The sequence below is a fragment of the Brassica rapa genome, chromosome A07 (genome assembly GCF_000309985.2).
Source record: "Brassica rapa cultivar Chiifu-401-42 chromosome A07, CAAS_Brap_v3.01, whole genome shotgun sequence".
Classification (NCBI taxonomy): domain Eukaryota; kingdom Viridiplantae; phylum Streptophyta; class Magnoliopsida; order Brassicales; family Brassicaceae; genus Brassica; species Brassica rapa.
Genome location: NC_024801.2, coordinates 27365325 through 27386031, shown reverse-complemented (window position 1 = coordinate 27386031; position 20707 = coordinate 27365325). Strand labels below are relative to the sequence as shown.

At 35.9% G+C, this 20707-nt stretch overlaps 5 protein-coding genes across 12 annotated transcripts; 2 read left to right on the top strand and 3 right to left on the bottom strand.

The window, feature by feature from the left end:
- Positions 1–21: 21 nt before the first annotated feature.
- On the bottom strand, positions 22–6815 carry LOC103832138 (vacuolar iron transporter homolog 2). The gene has a single exon (XM_033276197.1). The coding sequence runs from the start codon at positions 1194–1196 to the stop codon at positions 612–614; it is 585 nt and encodes a 194-aa protein (XP_033132088.1). The 5' UTR covers positions 1197–6815; the 3' UTR covers positions 22–611.
- Positions 6816–7061: 246 nt separating this feature from the next.
- LOC103832136 (indole glucosinolate O-methyltransferase 5) lies at positions 7062–9142 on the top strand. The gene is made up of 3 exons (XM_009108094.3): positions 7062–7695; positions 7992–8364; positions 8659–9142. Exons 1-3 carry the CDS (start codon positions 7256–7258, stop codon positions 8956–8958), a joined length of 1113 nt encoding a protein of 370 aa, XP_009106342.1. The 5' UTR covers positions 7062–7255; the 3' UTR covers positions 8959–9142.
- On the bottom strand, positions 8468–10972 carry LOC103832137 (golgin subfamily A member 6-like protein 6). The gene is made up of 2 exons (XM_033276198.1): positions 10434–10972; positions 8468–9787 (listed from the first exon to the last, which is right to left on the bottom strand). The coding sequence occupies exon 2, from the start codon at positions 9753–9755 to the stop codon at positions 9207–9209; it is 549 nt and encodes a 182-aa protein (XP_033132089.1). The 5' UTR covers positions 9756–9787; positions 10434–10972; the 3' UTR covers positions 8468–9206.
- A 229-nt stretch (positions 10973–11201) lies between these two features.
- On the top strand, positions 11202–12561 carry LOC103832129 (thioredoxin Y1, chloroplastic). Its single transcript, XM_009108087.3, has 4 exons — positions 11202–11488; positions 11872–11960; positions 12031–12208; positions 12292–12561. Exons 1-4 carry the CDS (start codon positions 11303–11305, stop codon positions 12355–12357), a joined length of 519 nt encoding a protein of 172 aa, XP_009106335.2. The 5' UTR covers positions 11202–11302; the 3' UTR covers positions 12358–12561.
- A 247-nt stretch (positions 12562–12808) lies between these two features.
- LOC103832130 lies at positions 12809–20235 on the bottom strand. 8 transcript variants are annotated; one of them, XM_033276196.1, is made up of 10 exons: positions 19452–20233; positions 19169–19341; positions 17877–19120; positions 16978–17781; positions 16167–16880; positions 13956–16079; positions 13793–13864; positions 13528–13689; positions 13386–13445; positions 12809–13306 (listed from the first exon to the last, which is right to left on the bottom strand). In XM_033276196.1, exons 1-10 carry the CDS (start codon positions 19566–19568, stop codon positions 13044–13046), a joined length of 5733 nt encoding a protein of 1910 aa, XP_033132087.1. In that variant the 5' UTR covers positions 19569–20233; the 3' UTR covers positions 12809–13043. The 8 variants fall into 8 exon arrangements, with proteins under 8 accessions (XP_033132087.1, XP_033132086.1, XP_033132085.1 ...); XM_033276195.1 differs by having other exon boundaries at positions 19169–19344; positions 19452–20232; XM_033276194.1 differs by having other exon boundaries at positions 13528–13674; positions 13793–13861; positions 17877–19344; positions 19452–20235.
- Between the last annotated feature and the right edge of the window lie 472 nt (positions 20236–20707).

Genomic DNA, 20707 nt, shown 5'->3' with positions numbered 1-20707 from the left:
GAACCTTTATACTACTTGTTCTTTTCCAAGGATTTCTGTTTATATATCATCTAAACATTTAACTAATTTAAAAACTTAATGTATATTTTTCTTTGACTGCGCCAAGAAAGAAAAAAACAGCATATGGTATGATCCTACTATTCACCTAAAATTAATGTCTAAAATATATGATATGATCCAATACTATTTCATATCTTGTTAGGAGTGGCCACAACTTATATATGACCAAGAGATTAATATATTTAAACTTGTTAAATCATGTCAACTGTTTCTATTGGCATCTTTTATAGACAAACCATAACTTATTCTTCCATAAAATCACAAATTCGCAATCATAGCTATATTATCAGCACAGAGACAAAAAAAAAAGAGACTATATTATCAGCAAAACGATTATTGTTTCCGATTTAGCGTAAACGTTTGCATTATTACTACAGAAACTTCCTATCAAAGTTGCCGGAAATAAAACGAACCGCGCCATCGTAATAGTTTACAACATCCACTGGTCTCTCAGACACTATGATCATCAAATCTAAGTATTACATCTGTAATAAAACTAAAAACACACTGTCACGTTTCATGATCTCATCAATAGATTACTTACGAGCCATTCAAAGTCCATATAACCCAATAAGCTTAGTTAACCCAAAGGTAACAGCCATAGCAAGCCACCCTCCAAACAAAACCCTAGCCGAAGACCTAACCGCTGGTGCCTTCCCTAGCGCCGCTCCTAACCACCCAAACCCCACAAGCGCCACGGTAACCGCAGTCACGACCGCAATGATCCTCACTCTATACTCCTTCACAAACGCAGCCGCCAAAAGAGGCACAATCGCACCCACGGAAAACGCAAGCGCAGACGCAGCTGCTGCTTGTAGTGGACTAGGAAGCTTCTCTTTCTCCACTTCCCCACTCTCTCTCTCCATCTGAGCTACCTCTATGTCGTACTGAGAGTAAACGGAGACGAACTCTCCTATCGCCATGCTACAAGCTCCGGCCACCATTCCGGCGAAACCCGAGAGAATCATAGCCTTGACGTCATGCTTCACGGCGCCAACGCCCATCATCAACGACGCGGTGGAGACAAGACCGTCGTTGGCTCCCAGCACCGCGGCACGTAGCCATTGAGCGCGTTTGGAGTAGTCAAAGGTTGCTGTTGATTCCTTCTCTATGTCCATGTTACGACCTTGATCCATTTTTTTTCAATATTTTTTGGTGTTTTTTTTTTTGAGCTAGAGAGTCGTGTAAGTGTGGAGAACACACGCCCAGGCTTATTCTATTTATGGAGGTTTTGGAGTATACTTTTTGCCTCGGTGGAGACAATATGTGGAGCATCACCACTAAATGTTTTTTTTTGTTGTTGGTACTAATTTATGATATTGGAAAGAAAAATAATGTACTAAACGGCACTAACTTAGGGTTAATCAGATATAAAATTACAATCATGTTTATAGAAGAGCGGCAATTATAGACATGTTTTTTTGGGGTTGATGTAGTAATCTGAGACATTGATATTTTCTTCCTCTAATTATATTTCAATTTGATCGTGTATTCGTGTAGATTAGATACAATCATACATGATACATATACTAGCTTCGTGTCTATATTAGAAAAAATGACATGATAGTATAATGACATAAACTAAATCGGTTTGCATGGATCTTCTAGTTAACTTTTGACCCTTCCTATCCTATGTATGATATATATATATATACGATAAGCGAATTTATGAGCCCTAACTATGAACAATACGATAAGCGAATTAGCTGCAGTAGCATATTTTGATAATTTATAAAAAAAAAATTAGACGATGGAATAACATTTTTAATATAAATTCGCTCGATCGAATTCAAGAAGCTAAGTTGGTCGACCGCGTACGAACAACAGAGAAAAAAAAGAGATAGCATTATCGTTGAAGAATTAAGTACACAGGACAAAACATATAATTACAAATAAAATGAAATGGGAAGCTATAAAGAAAGGTGATGTGAAAGCCACATTCATGAATGTTTTCTCACCATTTTGCATAGTTAAGATAGAAATCCTAAGTGAGGCCAAAAGAGGCAGTTACATAAGAAGATGTTGTGTCATCTTCATAAGCAAAGGCATGCATGTCTTCTAGGGAAAAAGAAAAACATACTTAAATAAAGGAAAAAAAGGAATTTTCAAGTTGATTATTTGCATTTGATGTTCGCAATCTTTAACCCATTTATGTTGAGCATATTTATTCATCAACTTTTTATCCATTACCTACTGATTTTAAAAAAAATACTATTATCATATTTTCTTATGGTAGTGGATTAGTACATCAACGAGATGAACCCATCAGCTAAGTATATGTTGAGATAATATAGAAGGATCATGAGAGTGTATGCAAACATATAGTAATTAAAGAGAGTCAACATATACAGATTATAGAATTTTCTCATCTTTATTATCATACTCATCAAATCAGTTTTTGGGGGTTAAAATTCTTTCTTTTTAGATTCTCATTTGTTTTTGGTAGTTTTGTATACCTTTTTATAAAGAAAGGAATCAAAAAGGAGAAAATAAGGGAAGGAGACACACTGTTTCCATACAGTTTGATTTTAGTAATGTTTGACCAAAAGTTATCAATAATTGTAGATTTTCGTAGCAGTGTTTGACCAAAAGTTATTAAAAATTGAAAGGATTTATCAAAATATTATATATTGGCACAGCAATGGTTTATTCTTGGACTTTTTTTTATAGAAGTTTCAGAGTTGGAAACTAATGTATTTAAACTCAACCAAAATATACACGAAATACAGTTAATTTACTTTTGTTTTTGTTTTAACAAGTTACAATAGAAGCTTTAAGAAACTAACAAAATGAAAATCAGTATATAATACCACTACATAAACAAAGAAAAAATTGAGAGAATAACACCATTACGTATAGAACTAGCTAGCCCTTACTAGTGAAAATCCATATTAGATTGAACGAGGATATCGAATATAAAACAGTAAAATCCAACTATTAAATAATCAAATACGAATCAGATGTTTATTCACGATACCAATTCTTAGAGCATCTTCAATGTAAAACTCCATTTTTTCTTTAAAATAGAGTAAAAATACTTCAATCTTACTTTATAATGGAGTGATAAAAAAAAAATTAATGGAGTAAACTCTATTGTAGAATGATATGAAGTTTGAAGTATTCTTTACTTCATATTCACTTTTATTTTATATTATAAGAAGAAAATGGAATGGGGATAGAGATGCCTTTAGATTCTTGAATATCAAAATAAGCAATTATATCCGTTTGAAAGTGAAAACCCCTGTTAACAAATAGATAGTGAACATATGTAAGTAGGGTTTCGTTATATATAAAGCAATAAACGGAATGGATTGGTGAATTGGAAAGCATTGCGAAGATTAGAGTGAGATAAAATAGTGGAAAGAGGTTATTCAATAAAGAAAAGAGGAAGAGTGTGGTTTCCACACGAAGAGCACCATCCTTCACCATCATCACCCACGCATCACAACACTTGTACATACACCACCACTCGATTCATCTCATTTTAATGTAGTCTCTAACTAATTTAAAATTATATTATTAATTTAAAAATTTAGATGTACATATATATATATACTATATATATCACGCAATGAACATGTATACGTACTCGCCTACGTACATATAATCATGTTGTCACAACGACTGACATTGCTAAATAACTCGAATGTCCGTGAAACACCGTAGACATATGAGATCCTACATTGTTTTCATATGAAGCACTTTTGTTTTTGTATATATATATATATATATAAACTTTCTTTTCTATTGAGTAATAACTTGTTGTACACACATTTTACAGAATTGTTTAAGGCAAAAAAATCATGAAAGAACAAAACAGAACATGATAAGTAACAGGAGAACATAGCGATAGCAAACAATCTCAAATAGTCATGACTTATGAGTTCGTATTCGGGTTGCCACTGATCCAACAATTTTATTGTAACATAAGATATAGAATTGTTCGACGAGGGTATACAATCTTCGTTCCTTAAGCTAGCTAGGATTGTGTTTTTTCATCTTACCTATGAAATAGATCTTACTCTACTTTTTTTTTTCATTCATGTTTCGTCTTCCCAAAAGTACCTTTACAACAACGCTGAAAATGTAAAAAGAAGAAAAGGAAAGATGATACAAGATTTAGTGAAAGAAAAAATTCATGTGAAAATATTATATAGAAATGCATGCTGGTTTATATATATCAAATTGTTACAGTTAAATTATTTATATAAATTGAAAGAATGACGAATTTTGGATTTCTCACAAATAAAGTAGGGTTGTTATTGGTAAAGAAAAACGAGTGAATATCTATAGATATCAGGAAAACAGTTTTACAATGAATTTATAGCGTAGCTTTTAATTAAAAAATATATATCAAAGCGAGTACATATTCTCACATACTTGTGTTTTATAATCATGATTTTATGAAATTATGTTTCCCTAATTATAAATATCAACTATATTTTTCTTTTGCAAATTTATTAAAATTAACTATATTGTTACCGTAATTAACTATATTGCAAATTTCTTTTTAAAAATCAATTTATCCATTCATTTAGTAGCCGTGGAAGCTTTGTATGTGTGTTAGTATACCATCTGATTGAGAAAAAAGTTTTAACTTTATTTCTCTTTCCAGATTATAACCAAATAATAGGAAGAAGAATTCGATATGGAACAAAACCTGTAGTGGAGGTTCAAGATTTGACGGTTCATGCTTTCCATTTCAAGGCTTTATACAATTATACTAATGTACCGAATACGTGTCTCGTTTTGTCTTCCAATAATATAACGAAAAAAGAAAAATATTCTCCGTTTGATCAAAAAAGAAAGAAAAATATTCTCTTATCTTTTGCATATTATTTAAATAAAATCAAATAAGAAAAGGAAGAAAAAGCCTAACTAAAAGAAACGATTTATTTATATCTACTTCTGGAGGCCCAACATGATTAGAAGCTTGAAAAACAACAAGTTCAGCACAGCCTCTGATTTCTTGTCGTCTGACCCAAGACGTTGTGGACTGTTTTTATGGGCCAATAAATCAGATAGAAACTGAAATAGAATGGGTTTCGATACATAGGCTCATTTGCTCCAATTGGAAGATGTAAACTATTCATTCATTCAAGATTGTCTTTATTATGTTAATAATTTGATGAGTTGTGTTCAAGTGCCACAATACGTTTTATCTAATTGTGTTGAATCAAAATGTTCTCATTTGGCTAGACACTGACCTGGTAGACCCATAGCTCGTTAGCTCATACATTTAAACACGTACGAAACTCAGGATTTATAGAAATCAGATATCAAAAACATTCTTTTTTTTTTGGAAACACAAAAACATTCAAAAGATATTTTTATATTACCATGCTCTGCTATTTAGAATCTTAGATATTTTAACCAAACAGTGAAAAAGAAACACTGGCTTAGATCGAGATCGGTTTATGCAGAAAAGAATTATGTTTGATTGGTGTATGCCTGGAAGGACAAATGTTTCTTTTATTAAGTTAATTTTTTTTTGAAACTATTATTATGTTTAAAGTTATTACACAAGAGTGTTATGTATATACTATGTATATACTATGTAAGATTTCAAAAAAAACGAACAGATAAAAGAAAAATGCCTCCGTATTTAGCTGTATACCAACACAATTTCCAAGATCATAAACATATATTCAGATCTACATCCATTATAGTAATGTAATTAATTAGTGGATGCAGACTTGGCCTACGTCCATCTAAAAAGTACGAATTTATAAGATTATCATCGCTGATTGATTAGCTGCTAACTTGTACTATTACATAATGTAAATATTTCGAAGATGTAAACTGGGGTTGTTCAACCACCCAAATCTTTGTTGTTCATTAACACAAAATTCAAATTTAAATATACGCTTTGGAAAAAATACCATATCAAAACTGATATCTAGACGTACACCAATTAGAATAATGGAATTATTGGAGGTAGAGACTATAACTATTACAACATAAATATTTTAAGATGTATTGTAATCTCTCTAAGCACCACCGAATAGTGATTAGCTTTAATACACTTTACAACTTATGATACACCAGTGTAAGATATAATTATGGGTTTCAAGATTAGTCTAGGTTATGGGTTTGGGACCTTTGATCTAAGGTAAACCGGGTAATCAAAGGAGCTGATAATTACATTCTTACGTTTCTAAATATTTTGGATATAAACCAAAATTATCGTAACAACTAACATGTGTGCATGAATAGTAGAATGGAAAATAGTTTACAAGGTAAATGGTCCCTGAACACGATCAAGATCATGACAATCTTGTGAAGAGATTCTAGTTCATAATAATAAAAGATAAATTAGTAGTTCATCAGATGTCAGTGTCCACTAGATTTGGATCTATGCATGCTCACCTACCATTCTCCATATTTTCCCCGTTTCCTCACATTTTTCACAATTTAAACCTTTTTAAGCAATTCCACCTAACAAATTTAGTAATTTGTGTAACTTAATAATTTCAGCCTGTTCAACCAAATAACAAATGCCAATTCAGCTTATTACATTATCTAAAAAATCTTTTTAAATTCAGCCAAAAGTTATGACCTTTTCTTGGTAAACAAAAAGGTTAATGACCATTGATAGCTCCTTGCTTCTGTTTCTGCGTGTTTAACGTGGTTGCTTGCTTTGAGGAATATATTTTTTTAATCGACAGTCCCACAGTCACTTGGGGCCTGGTGTTTTGGAACGTCCTCGATCAGGGACGGATCCAACAATTTACTACATTCATTTTTAAAAAGACCATTTAAATTAAAGGTATTTACATAAAATATATATTAATTATTGAAGATAAACAAAAAAATAGTGCGGACCACATGCCACACGTGAACTTCACCTGCGTCCCCCCAGTCCTCAGTGATGTGATTGCCAACTATTTTAGGCTAATATTCAAAAGAACTACTCTTCGGCCATCCATAGTGGACCGTCAAGCAAACAAAACAAGATAAATAATGCTTAATTTTTTTTTTATGCATAAGAAGATCATCCCCTTCTCTTTTATATTTTATGTTAGTTTTACATCAAAATAATTACAATTAAATTATCATAGACATCGATGATGAGGTTTAATCAATTATTCGCCTATAAAAGGAAGCACAAAGATGCATGAAGAGAAAACATATTCTCTTCTCTTTCTTTTCATCTTAGAACATTAGCTTCACCGAGGAGAAAGCAAAATCAATAATGGGACACCTTTTAGACCCTAAAACCATGAATGAGATTAATGGAGATGATGAGACCGAGCTTGGTTTGAGGGCAGTGAGGCTAGCCAATTACATTACCTTCCCCATGGTTTTCAAAGCCGCCATTGAGCTCGGTGTCATCGACGCTCTCTACTTAGCTGCTCGTGATGACGTCAATGGATCTGGATCGTTCCTCAAACCGTCTGAGATAGCTACTCGGCTTCCCACACCGCCTGGTAACCCTGAAGCACCGGTTTTGCTGGACCGTATGCTTCGTTTACTCGCCAGTTACTCAATGGTCAAGTGCCAGATAGTAGACGGTGAGAGGGTGTACAAAGCTGAGCCTATTTGTAAGTATTTCTTGAGATACAATATTGAAGAAATGGGGACACTTGCTTCTCAGTTCATCCTTGAACTTGATAGTGTCTTCCTCAACACATGGTAATAATTACTTTCTTGATTTATTTACAGTTTCTGTATATTCTCTTTATTTCATAATATAAGTTGTTGAAGATTTTTTTCTTCTAAATATAAGTTATTTTCACATTTCATGCAGTTTTTTATTTATTGGATATTGTATGACCAACCAAATTATGCTGTTTTTTATTTATTAAAATATATCTAGTTTATATCTTAAATTAAAAATTTAAAGTGTAATAACTTTCTTACATGTAAAATAATTTACATTATGAACACATAGGGAGTATAATTTACAAAAATGGTTTATTCTTTTACAGGGCACAGTTGAAAGATGTGGTGCTAGAAGGAGGAGATGCATTTGCTCGTGCCAACGGTGGGTTGAAGCTCTTTGATTACATGGGCACAGATGAAAGACTAAGCAAACTCTTTAACCGGACTGGATTCAGCGTTGGAGTTATGCAGAAGTTTCTTGAAGTTTATAAAGGTTTTGAAGGAATCAATGTGTTGGTTGATGTAGGAGGAGGAGTTGGAAACACACTAGGTTTTGTTACTTCAAAGTATCCAAACATTAAGGGTATTAATTTTGATCTAACTTGTGCTTTGGCACAAGCACCTTCTTATCCTAATGTGGAGCATGTGGCTGGAGATATGTTTGTAGAAATCCCAAGAGGAGATGCTATCATCTTGAAAGTAAGACACAGCCGCAAACACTTACTCTTATCAAATATTTAATATGTTAATACTTCTCAAGTTTTTTTTATCCTTTATACTTACTTCATATGTTACTCCTGTATAGTGTGCTAATACTTCTTAAGGTGTTTTATTATTTATACTTACTTCATATATTACTCTTGTCTAATATGTTAATACTTCTCAGGTGTTTTTTTTTTCTTTATTCTTACTTCATATGTTACTCTTGTCTAATATGTTAATACTTCTCAGGTGTTTTATTCTTTATATTTACTAACTTCATATATTTTACAGCGTATGCTTCATGATTGGAATGATGAAGACTGTGCAAAGATTCTCAAGAACTGCTGGAAGGCATTACCGGAGAATGGGAAAGTGATAATCATGGAGCTAGTTATTCCAGATGAGGCAGAGAGTAAAGATGTGCAGGCCAACATTGCATTTGATATGGATTTGTTGATGCTCACACAACTCTCTGGAGGAAAAGAGAGAACTAAAGCTGAGTATGAAGCTATGGCTGCTAATTCAGGTTTTGCAAGTTGCAAATTTGTATGCCCTGCATATCATTTATGGGTCATTGAGTTCTCTAAATAGGCTTAAAGGTTGTTAAGCTGTTTCCTCTCTTGTGTTCTAAATAGAGGCTGTAATGTCTCATGGTAATGTATCTTGAGTTTACATTTCAATTTAAATCTTGAATAAATGAAAAAGATGATACTGCATGTGCTTTGGTTAGAACTTGTAACATATGTGACATAAGCAGTATTGATCTTCCTTGTTCTTGACGTCTCTCTTCTTCACCTTAAAAACAAGAGCCATATCCTAAAGAACCCTAAGGATTAATCTCATTTTCTTTTGGATTGAATCAGTTGGATAATGAAAACAATGATTGACATAAGCAGAGTAGATCCTGCAACATATGGAAAACATAACTTTTTTCTTTTCTTCTTTTTTGGTTTACTTTCTTTCTCTTCGGTTTCTTCTCTATCTTCCTCATGATCCCTTGTTTTTTCTTCCTCCACTATCTCTTCTTCTTCCTCTTCCATCTTTGGCTCTTCTGCTTCTTCCTCAGGTTCTTTCTCCTCTTTGATTTCTTCTTCTAGCTCTGTTTTTTCCTCTGTTTCCTCTGTTTCTGGCTCTGTTTTCTCCTCTGTTTTCTCTGCTTCTTCCGCTTCCTCGATCTTTAAACCGGTTATTCCCTTAACTTTCTTGGGAAATGTAACTGTTAAAGTCCCGTCTTCTTCATAAAACCTAGCTTTGATCTTATCAAGATTAACTATATCTGGAATCCTAAACACTTTCTTGAACTCCTTAATCTCACTTTCCTTTCTCCACTTCACCCACTTGACCAAAACCATTTCTTCAACCTTTTTCCTTCCTCGTATAGTAAGCATATCCCCTTCTTTGTTGATCTCAGTGTCAATACCATCAGTGCCGTGCGAACGTTTTTGGAGGCCCGAGGCGAGTTAAAAAAAAATTACATGATATTTTTTTTGAAAATATTTCTATTTAAATTTTAATTATATAAAATATATTTTTTTGAAAAAACATATATGTATATATATATAACACTAAAAAGTTTTGATTTATTACCTAAACATTTTCTAAAATTTATGCACCAGACTTTTATAAACTAAAAACCAAACTATATATTCTTAGCGTTTTGGATTGAAATGTTGGTCGCTGTTAAAAAGCTAAATATTAGCGTTTAAATTAAAGACAATAAACTATATATTCAAAATATTATAAATTTTTAATCAAATTCTATAAATATATAAAATAAATTTAACTCATAATATATACAAAAAGACAAATGTGAATCAAATATTTGCAGTTAATTTGAAGTAGAATCTTTATAATTTTATATAAAATATAGTAAAATTGATCATAAAATAGATATTTTAAACAGAAGTCAAATTTAGAATCAAATAATAATAAAAATCAACTAAAAGAATACATTAACTACTATGTAAATTTTTTTTTTGGTAATTAGGGGCCCTAAAAATTTTACAAAATTTGGGGGCCCTAGGCGAATGCCTTTTTTAATAGGCTGTAAGCACGGCTCTGAATACCATCCTTCTTGAATCCTGCATTCAGTTTTCAGTTTTAATCTCTCTCAAAAAAATGTGAATGAAACTTTCAATATAGATTTATATGATGAAACATTTTAGGTGAAGAGTGAGGATGAACACAGAATCTGTTTCTCTAGAATGCCAGAGCTGACCAAACACATCTCTGGAAACCTTGAAATCTGTAGAGGAAGAGACATCGTTGTCTCTTACCCTAGTGATCTTCAGACCTAATTCAAGCTCCATTTTCTTAATCTGTGCTGCTTCTTCTTTAGCAGCATCTGTTTTTTAATTAGGCCATTATTTATAAATAAGTTTCTTTTGAAGAGTCCCTACACAAGAATATATTCGTTACTTCCTCTTCAGGAAACTAAAACAGTGACCAATGGATATACCCTTACATTGCATTGTTGTAAGAACAATTCTATCTACGAGAAGCCAAGACTTTGGTAAGAGAAGCCAAGACCTTGAGGTTTGCGTTCTTACCACAAAACAATGATCACACTGGTCTATATTAGTTTTTGGTAAGAGAAGCCAAGACTTTGTTAAAAAGGTTCAGAAAATAATTGATGACAACAAATTTATAGAGATTTTTACTGTATGTGTATGACTGATGAGCAAGTTACCGTGTGTAAATTACTATATTGGGTTTGGGTTAAGTGAAGATTATAGCTGTGCGTGTTTGTATTTATATGGGCCTTATGGCCCATACCAAATAGTAAAATATAATAAATACACCGTGCACTCGACCGTAGTGGATCACCAACTCTTTCTCCTACCTTCTGTGACTTTCCTTCACACATTCTTTCGACAAAACCCAAATAGCATTTCATAACGATCATACCTTCAATCAGAATCACGGGATCGTTTCAATGGCGGCTACTTCTCTCTCACCATCTACAATCCCATCTCTGAATCGGAAAGGCTCGTCTACTGTTTCTGCTCTCGCTCCGCGCTCTATCTCCGCCGTCAAATTCCAGTTTCCACTTCGCCGGATTCGAACCGGAGACCTGAGTCTCTCCTCGCTATCTTCATCAACTCGATCCACTCCTCGCCCTGTAAACTACCTTCTTGTGTTTCTTAACCTTGTTAAAAACAGTTTAGGTTCTGTCTGAAAACTAAACTTAATTTTATTACATGAACTAGTTTATTGAAAGTACGTGTCAAGGGTTAGTCTATAAGGCTTTGGATGTGCTTAAAGTGTCGTCCTTTATCTACTTCTCGGTTTAGTTTCAAGCTAATTGACGAACCAATGTCGTGTTAAAACAGTTTAGGTTCTGTCTGTATGATGATCTAGTGGATGGAAACTGTACTTTAGGAAAGTACGTGTTAAGGGTTAGTCTATAAGGCTTTGGATGTGCTTAAAGTTGATTCCTTTATCTACTTCTCGGTTTAGTTTTGAGCTTACTGACGAACCGATGTCGTGTTTATTACTATACAGATTGAAGCAAAGAAGCAGACGTACAACTCGTTCGATGATCTCCTTGTGAACTCTGACAAGCCTGTTCTTGTCGACTTCTACGCGACCTGGTGAGTTTTGTTTTCTCTGACTAGTGTTAGTTGTGGTTTGGGATGCAATGTAGCCTGTTTATTGTGGCAGGTGTGGTCCCTGTCAGTTCATGGTTCCGATTCTCAGTGAAGTGAGTGAAACATTGAAAGACAAGATCCAGGTGGTGAAGATTGATACGGAGAAGTATCCGAGTATTGCTAATAAATACAAGATCGAGGCGCTTCCTACGCTTATCTTATTCAAAGATGGGGAGCCTTGTGACCGATTTGTATGATGAGTTTCCTTCACTTCTTAAATGTCTTTTGTTTTTTTGTTTTTACTTAGGCTTATAAGAAGCTTATGGCTTTTCAGGAGGGTGCTTTGGCTGCGAATCAACTTGTTCAATGGATTGAAGATTCTCTTGAAGTGAAGACTTAGTTATGGATCATGATCTCTTTCATTTGTTGGTATGTTTTTTTTTCTAATGTCCCTGACTTGCGCAGGGCTTAGGGGTTAGCCATGTTTTCGTGTAGTAGTTCATCGATTTGACAAGGATGAAAGATTGTCTGGATTTGAGAAGAAATGAAAATTTATGTATGCCAGATTTGAAAAACCTTGTTGTGAGTAAACGTATCCTTTATTCTCAAGCAATAGTAACAGAGGAGAGGAGCTATATCTCAGCGTCCCTCTCCAAGTGTAACCTGAATCATAGAGCAGTGTTGGAGCCGCATCAGCGAGGCCCAGCGGTAACCTGTTTCTTCATCAAGCCTGAGATGGTACACAAGGCTTATGGAAGGAGAAGGTGTGCACCCATGGTTGTTTCGTCACAGTGAATTGTGAAGTGAAGTGAATAATTATTAATAGCTGACCAGTCTTTAAAAACAGAATAGACTCTGGGATATGTTTTTATCTGACCTTTGTTTACAATATACAACTAATTATTTTAATGGTAACTTTTGTTGCACAATAAATCAAAAGCCAGAGTGGTTTTTAATTATTTGAAAACACACAGGCAAATAAAACAAGTTTGAAAGGTTTACTAGACGTACATGTCACAAAGCAAATAAGGGAAGTTTGAGACAAACCATTAACGTGCATGAGATATGCCGATTCTCTGTGTCTTTCTAGTTCTTCCTCAAGTCTTGGAGCGGCTGTCTCTTCGATGTCCTTGGAGCTGTTACGTTAAGATTGTCCACAATCTTTGACTTTGGTGCATTCTCTTTCATATCATGCCTTTTAGGCTTCGCTTGTGTTCTGTAAATCAAGACTTGTTCTCTTCTTACTTGCTTCTCAGATGATTCACCAATGTTTTCCGATGACTCATTAAAGGTCTCTGCAGGACTGGGAGTATCTTCTCTCTTAAGCATTTCATCATCTGCAGATATTTCTATAAGATAACGAAAATGATTCTAATGGTTAGTCATTGTTTTAGCTAGTTAAGAGTGGCAAGATTGTAGAAATCTCACCTTCTTGGTTCTTGTTTTTCTGAAGAGCGGATTCATCAGGAGTCAGAGAGATGTCTTTCTCTGTGAGATTGAATTGAATTTGTCAAGAGTATCCAAACATAGTAACACCTGGAAATTGCTTAGATGTAAAAACGAAATTTACCAAATGCAGTATCAACAGGACCAGCTACTTCAGAATTGTAACATAAGTGCTCATCCTCTGTTACAGCTAAGACGCATGTCTTTCCAGAGATATCAGAGCCACCTGAAGAGTCCACGTTCTTTGTTACTTTTGCTTCTATGAGCTCGTCTGCTTTGTTGTTGTCTATAAATGATTGGAAATAATTGAACGATCTTTAAATTATCAATATCTTCAAGAACAAAAGTATGTGATGTTGAAAATATAGGAGAGTTAATGTGCTAATCACCTGTTACTGCCAGTTCCTCCTCCAGTGCGTCATTTATATGGTTCTGAATGTCTGTGGAAGGGCCAGATTCTTCTGCATCGTAGGGAAAAAGAAAGAACATTCATGAGCATAATAGCTTTAGGCTATACTAAATCCATGAGAATTTTAAGAAAAGTTTTCTCACCAGACACCAACGACCAGGTTCCAGCAACTTCTATGTGGTTGGAAATGTCACCAATTGTCTCGGAATTACCTTTGGCTGGTAAGGCAAGAACATTGGAGGAGCTGAAGGAAACATTTCTTTCTGCATCCATGATAGTGCCAGCCTCCATAGAATGGCATGTGTCAACATGTGGAGAATTCCCTCTGCTTTGCTTTGATGACCCTTGTATGGCATCTAGACCTGCAACATTTTCTGCATGAGAAGCTTTTGGCATAAACTCTTGACCTGCAGTTTCTTCCATCGCACTAAACTCATGGCTATAAGAAACTTTGGATGCGATACTACCACTTGAATCAACAATAGTGTTTTCTCTGAAATCTGGAGCTGCAACTTGACATTCTCGAACCACACTGTCATCCTTCAAAATAACTTTGGGAGAAGAAGCATGATGGATTTGATACTTGGCTGAGCCAGACTTGCCATTATCAAAACGGTCCTGAGTAGACTCTCCCAAAAGTAAACGAGTCTCGAGCCTAGTGAAGAAGGCAGACTCGTCCTTGAACTCCACTTCCTTTCGTTCTTGCTTTCCAGCAGTGTGTGGTTCAGTGTTTCCTAGATGGTGTCGTCTCTCTGCAGAAATGAAAAAAGAAGACTCTTCGCAAGTGGCTGCTGTATTATATTTTATCTTTCCATCTTGTCCAGACTCTTCGTTTGTGGAAATGTTAGATTCACCCAACAATTCCACATCCTTGTTTTCTTCTCCATCTGGCTCAAAGGCTCCCATAATAGAGTGGCTTTCAGAAGCAGTGAGAACATCGGACACATCATGAGACTTAGCATTTACGATGGCGGCAGTGAAGTTGTCACAGTCAGCTTGCGATTCCAAAGCATTGTTTTCTTCACTTTTTGCAGCTTCTTCCAGTTCAGACTCTTCCGGGAATGGATGTCTTTCTGGAATACTGGGAACAGCAGACTCATCATGAAACTCTGCAGGCGCCTTTTTTGTTTTCTTTTGTTCAGAGTATCCATATAACAATTGCCCCTCCAGGCTACCTGACTTGTCATCATTATTAATTTCTAGCCATCCTGCTTTGCCTAGTTCAGGGTCTGCTAAAGGTAGATCTTTGTGCATCTCAGTGGATAATCCAGCTTCCTCATAGAACTCTGCATCCATCTTGAGTTCATCTTCTCTAGAATCCCCAAAAAGCTCACGCCTCTCCTCCAGACCAGTGAAAACAACAGATTCTTCATATAACTCCATAGCTTTGTTTCCTCCATTATTCTCTGCTCCATCATGTTTATCCTGTCCAGTGCAAGTGCCGGATTCACAATGGAGCTCAACAGTCCGATTTTCTTCATTCCTTTCGTTTCTATCTTCTTTGAAGTCTCCTACACTGGATTGTCTCAGTGGGCTAGCGGCAATGTTAGGCTCGTCATGAAGCTCAACCTCTATTCTTTCTCCTTCATTAGAAGCTTCATTTTGGCTGGTATTGAGAATATCAGATTCATCAGGAAAGTCTGTGGTTGTATGCTCCTCTTCCTTTCCCAGCCCAGAATCACCCAGCAGTAAAAAAATTTCAGGAGTTGTGAAAACAGCAGACTCTACTACTTCATCATTGTGCTGGGTCACTATATGAGCTTCACAGATCTTTCCACTTTCGCTGAGCTGCTCCATTAACATCAAGTTCCTCTCGGGGGTAGTGAATAGAGATGAACTGTCAAGTTCGTTGCTAGCAGCTTTATTTATTGGTGTAGGTTGGGATAAAGCTTTCATTTCCTCTTCCTCCAAACACTCTGAAACGTTCTCTTCCTTAGGTGAGTGAGAAGCAAATTCAGTTGACAACGATCCACTTAGCACCAACGGATTTGGTTTACAACCTCTCTCACTAGAAATTGTTTGCACAGATTTCATTAGACTCTCATCCTCGACCTCATCGAGCTTCTCCCGGTATACACAATGACCAGCGCTAATACGACCAACTTTACAGATGTCTGCATCTTCTTCTGCACTGCTATTCTCAGCGTTGTATTCAGAGAAGTTTCCATGTCGCTTTGCTGATTGTTTTTCCTTCTCTAAGGAACCTCTATCATCATCTTTGCTTGAAAGACTCTCGTTCCAACATTCAGCTGAATTTTCAAGGGCTGCTGTGATTAAGCGTCAGAAAGAAACTAGATTAGAATAAAGTTGACCATAAAATCAAAAAATTACAAAAAATGAAAAAGAGGACATACCATCTGTTTCTGCAAATTTAGCTACAAAGCTCTGCACAGATTTAGAAACCTCCTCGGTTTTAATAGCTTCCTCAGCAATAAATGCTGAAACAATATCCTTACCAAGGATATGTCCAGTAGGCACACTTAGCTCGGATTCAGGGTTGCTCACTGCTATCTGTACTAAAGAAGGAGGAGGTGGAGTGGTTTCCACAAATAGCTCAGATGGTGATGATGCTTTCTTTTTCTCCTTCTCTGTCTCAGCCACCAGAACTATGTCTAGCTCTTGTTTCTCTTCACGTTCTTCATCCCTAAGTTCATGATTCAACTCTTGAGTGTTTCCCACCGGTGAAATATCAACTGAAAAATTCTCAGACAACATGAGAGTTTCTGCAGTTTTGGTCACGAATGTAGAAGCCGACTCCTCAGCCATTCCTTGTGGATTCTCTCTTAGGCATTCTGAACTCACTATCTTCATTTTCTTGGAAGAGCTTCTAATTTCCACATTAGGTCCCCCTGCTTCTTCTGGCACCAATTGAGTGTACGTATCCAAAAGTTTCTCTGGCGTCAGATTTGCACTCTTACAACCGTCCTTACTAATCTCCACTTCTTCTGAGCTGCTCTTCTCAGTGTTGCATTCAGAAAAGTTTACATGCAAATTTTCTGCTTGGACATCCTTCTCCAAGGAACCTTTTTCATCCTCTTTGCAACATTCAGCTGAGTTTCCCCGGATTGCTGTAATTAAATATCAGAAAGAGACGCATATTAGAAACGAATTAGATAGCAAAACTGTAATAGAAAAATATAAATCAGATGAACTAAGAGTACATACCTTCTACTTTTGATATCTTAGCAACAGATTTATCCTCCTTGAGTTCAGATGTAGGGGTTAAAATAAGAGTTTCCTCCTTGGTTATAACCGTCGAAACAATATCATTGCCAGTAGGCACGCCTAGATCGGCTTCCGGGTTGCTCATTGCAAATTGTACTGAAGCAGGAGACAAAGTAGCTTCCACAGATAGAGAACAGCTAGTGATGCGGTTATCTAGGCAGGTTTTCACTTCTGAGCGCTCAGTAAGAAATTCAGAGAGTGATGATGTTTCCCCTTTGTCTTTTTTAGTCATGGCTTGCTCATGTTTCTCTTCACGTCCTTCTTCCAAAACTTCAGAATTCAACTCGTGACTGTTTCTCACCGCTGACGTCTCACCTGACACTGTCCGTGTAGAATCCAAAACATTCTCAGAAATCACAGTAGGTTCTGTAGCTTTGGTTTCAGATGTAGAAGGTGAGTCCTCAGCCATTTCTTGTGGCTTATCTTTTACGAATTCTTTAGCCATTATCTTCTTCACTTCCTGGGAAGAGCTTCTAGCTTCCACGTTAGGCCGCTCTGCTTCTTCTGGCTCTAACTGAGAGTACTCACCCAAAAGTTTTTCTGGTATAAGATTTACACAGTGAGCAACACTCAGACCACCGATCTTACTAATCTCCATTTCTTCTTCTGCACTGCTACTCTCAGTGTTGCATTCAGAAACGTTCCCATGCAAATTTTCTGCTTGTACATTCTCCAAGGAACCTTTCTCATCATCTTTGCCTGAGTGAATCTCTTTCCAACGTTCAGTTGAGTTTTCCAGACTTCCTGTGATTAAATAAAACATAAGAGGAAAGCACATATTAGAAAATGATTAGTTACCCATAAACGTGGAAAAAAAAATAATATCAAAACGTATATACCTTTAACGTTTGTTAACTTAGCTATAGAGCTAGTCTCCTTAAGCTCAGATACAGGAGAGTAAACAAGGGTTTCGTCCTTTGTTTTGGTACTTTCCTCTACTATAACTGTTGAAGCACTATCCTTAACAATGATATGGCCAGTAGGGACGTGTAGCTTATCTTTTGGGCTGCTTAGAGAGCGTGGTGATACTTCCTCTCTTTCCTCCTCCATCAGGGGCATAGAAACTGTCTCTCGCTCAAGTTTCTCTTCACATTCTTCTTCCATACGTTCACGATTAATCTCTCGGATGTTTGACCTTTGAGAACTATCATCTGACTTATCCAGTGTAGGGTCTAAAACCTTCTCAAGCATCCTAACAGGTTCGGCAGCTTTGGCTTGGGAGAAAGAAGGTGAGTCCTCAATTATTACTATTCCTTCTGGCTTATCCTTGATGCATTCTTGATTCTTGGAAGAGCCTCCAACTTTAACATCAGCTCCACAAGCTTCTTCTTGCTCAAAGTGAGCGAACTCATTCAAAGTCTTCTTAAGCGTCAGATTGCTTTGGTTTGATGCAGCTCCAATGTCCACCTCTGGCTCTCCTGATCTGCCCCGCTTCATATTTCTAGTAACTCTTTTCGATTTGACAAGATTCTCATCCGTCTTCTTATCAACTAGACTCCCTTTAACTACTCTTGAAGCCTTAACTGAATCATTCTTTGCTTGACCTACTAATGTCTTCTCCACACTAGCTTTAAGCCTCACTGACCTTCTCTGATCCTGAGCACTGGTCTGCTCATTCACAAACCGCATAGACCGTCTACGCACCATTTCAACTTTAGAATCACCACCCTTCCTATATTGTTCTCCTGTTTCCTTTTCTTCCTCTTTGCTAGCGACATCCACAAGCCCTTTTGACCGCTTAGCCGCAGGTAATAAAGTCACCGACTTTGACATCCCACCTTCCTCAGATGATTTCTCAGTTTTAGCAGCCAGTCGCCTGGACCGTCTCCCACCCTGGACATCTCTATCTTCAACCCGTTCTGGAGCATTCAAATCATTATCTTCACCCTCTTCTTGAGTACTACTACCACCAGAGCCACTTCGCTTTGACCGCTTAGCAGCAGGTAATAAAGCTACCGCCTTAGATGTCCCACCTTCCACGCATGCTTTCTCAATTCTAGCCGCCAGTCTCGTGGACCGTCTCTCCTCCTGAATATCTATATCTCCAGGTAATAAACCGTCATCTTGAACACTACCAACAGAACTTATCGAGTTTGACACATCATCTCCATCATCACCTATCCCCTTAGACACACTTCGCTTCGACCTCCTTAGCTCTATACATCCACCTAGCTGAGGAGCTTTACGCGTTCTAACACTCTTCTTCACAGATCGAGTGAATTCGAAAACTTGATTATCAGTCTCGGGACTGAATCTTACTTTCTTAGCTTTTCTACTAGCGACTACCTCCTCCTCCTCCTCTTCCTTCTACACATTAAATAAACACCCAAAACAAAATCAATCAACCTCTATATTGTTCGATCCTAACACAAATCACGAGAACCAATCAATTACTGTGGATCGGTTGCGATCACCTGGATAATAAGAGAAGAGAGTCGATTAGCCATCTCGATGTTCTTGAGATTCGCAGGGATCCCATGCTTTTTACATAGGATTTGTAGATTTTTCCGATTCATTGCATGAAAATCCATCTATGATGTTGTGATTGCTTACACCATAATCTGATCAGAGAGAGTTGAGAGATTTGAAGCTAACAAGAGAAGCAAGCGTCTTTAGTTTTTTTTTTTTTTTGTAGGTCAAAGGGAATGGGAAGCGTCTGTATAACACAACTGGTGTAGTGTGGCGGGATGAAAATGTTTTAAATTTGAATTTTGGGAAACCACGCTCCTTGAATAGTTAGATCCACGCGCTCTGCTAGGTTGCGCGAGTAGGAGAAATAACTTACCCATGTAGGCTGCATTTGGGCCGAGAAATAAGGCCCATCTTAAGTTTTTACCGGTTCCTCTATATCATTCACAACTGTTTTTTTTTTTTTTTACGATTTACATGTCAGGTTTTTATCGGTTGTTTTTAGTTAATGTTGTATACGATTAAAACAACATACATGAGTATGAGTAGTGAAATAATGTAGTGGATAAAGTAAAAGATGTGTATATAACATAAAGAACTAACAAGCATATGCATAATTCTTGTCTGAACGAAATAACATTTATCTTTTAAGAATTTATATTGATTATTATTCCTCAGAGATACAATGATCAGAGAAGAATATAGGTTGAATTAGATTAAGGGCAATTGTCAATAATAGCACTTTTTGAAGTTTATGTCTCAAAAATGGCACTAGAACGAGAAAGTCACAAAAATGACATTCATTAAAGGGTAAAATATCCTTAATACCTTTGGTTTAAAACTAAATAAATAAACAAAAATAAATAAAAATAAAAAAAATGAAAAAATGAAAAAAAAAAGAATTTTTTTTATAGTTTCAGATTATATGTTTTCAGATTCGAAATTTTTATAATTTTTTTTTTCGAATTTTTTTTTTTCAAATTTTCGTTTTATAATTTAAAAATACTTTTGGAAACTGTTTTTAAAATTTTTATTTTTTATTTTAGTATTTATTTTTTATAAAATTTTAAACCCTAATTCCAAAACCCACCCCTTAACTCTAAACCCTAAGATTTGGATTAATTAACCCAAGGGGTATAAGTGTATATTTACCTCTTTAATGAAACCTATTTTTGTGACTTTGAGCATTGAGTGCTACTTTGGGAACAAAAACTTGGTTTAGTGCTATCCTAGTCTTTTTCTCTTAGATTAATCCATCACA

Excerpts from the sequence above, each read along its gene's own strand:
- LOC103832130 (XM_009108088.3), bottom strand. The coding sequence starts at position 19,568 with ATGGATTTTCATGCAATGAATCGGAAAAATCTACAAATCCTATGTAAA. Across the intron at positions 17,782-17,876 it reads TAAGTTAACAAACGTTAAAG|GAAGTCTGGAAAACTCAACT; the intron begins GTATATACGTTT and ends ATTTAATCACAG. Across the intron at positions 13,865-13,955 it reads AACCTGGTCGTTGGTGTCTG|AAGAATCTGGCCCTTCCACA; the intron begins GTGAGAAAACTT and ends CCTACGATGCAG.
- LOC103832136 (XM_009108094.3), top strand. The coding sequence starts at position 7,256 with ATGGGACACCTTTTAGACCCTAAAACCATGAATGAGATTAATGGAGAT. Across the intron at positions 7,696-7,991 it reads AGTGTCTTCCTCAACACATG|GGCACAGTTGAAAGATGTGG; the intron begins GTAATAATTACT and ends ATTCTTTTACAG. Across the intron at positions 8,365-8,658 it reads GAGATGCTATCATCTTGAAA|CGTATGCTTCATGATTGGAA; the intron begins GTAAGACACAGC and ends TATATTTTACAG.
- LOC103832138 (XM_033276197.1), bottom strand. The coding sequence starts at position 1,196 with ATGGATCAAGGTCGTAACATGGACATAGAGAAGGAATCAACAGCAACC.
- LOC103832137 (XM_033276198.1), bottom strand. The coding sequence starts at position 9,755 with ATGCTTACTATACGAGGAAGGAAAAAGGTTGAAGAAATGGTTTTGGTC.
- LOC103832129 (XM_009108087.3), top strand. The coding sequence starts at position 11,303 with ATGGCGGCTACTTCTCTCTCACCATCTACAATCCCATCTCTGAATCGG. Across the intron at positions 11,489-11,871 it reads CTCGATCCACTCCTCGCCCT|ATTGAAGCAAAGAAGCAGAC; the intron begins GTAAACTACCTT and ends ATTACTATACAG. Across the intron at positions 12,209-12,291 it reads GGGAGCCTTGTGACCGATTT|GAGGGTGCTTTGGCTGCGAA; the intron begins GTATGATGAGTT and ends ATGGCTTTTCAG.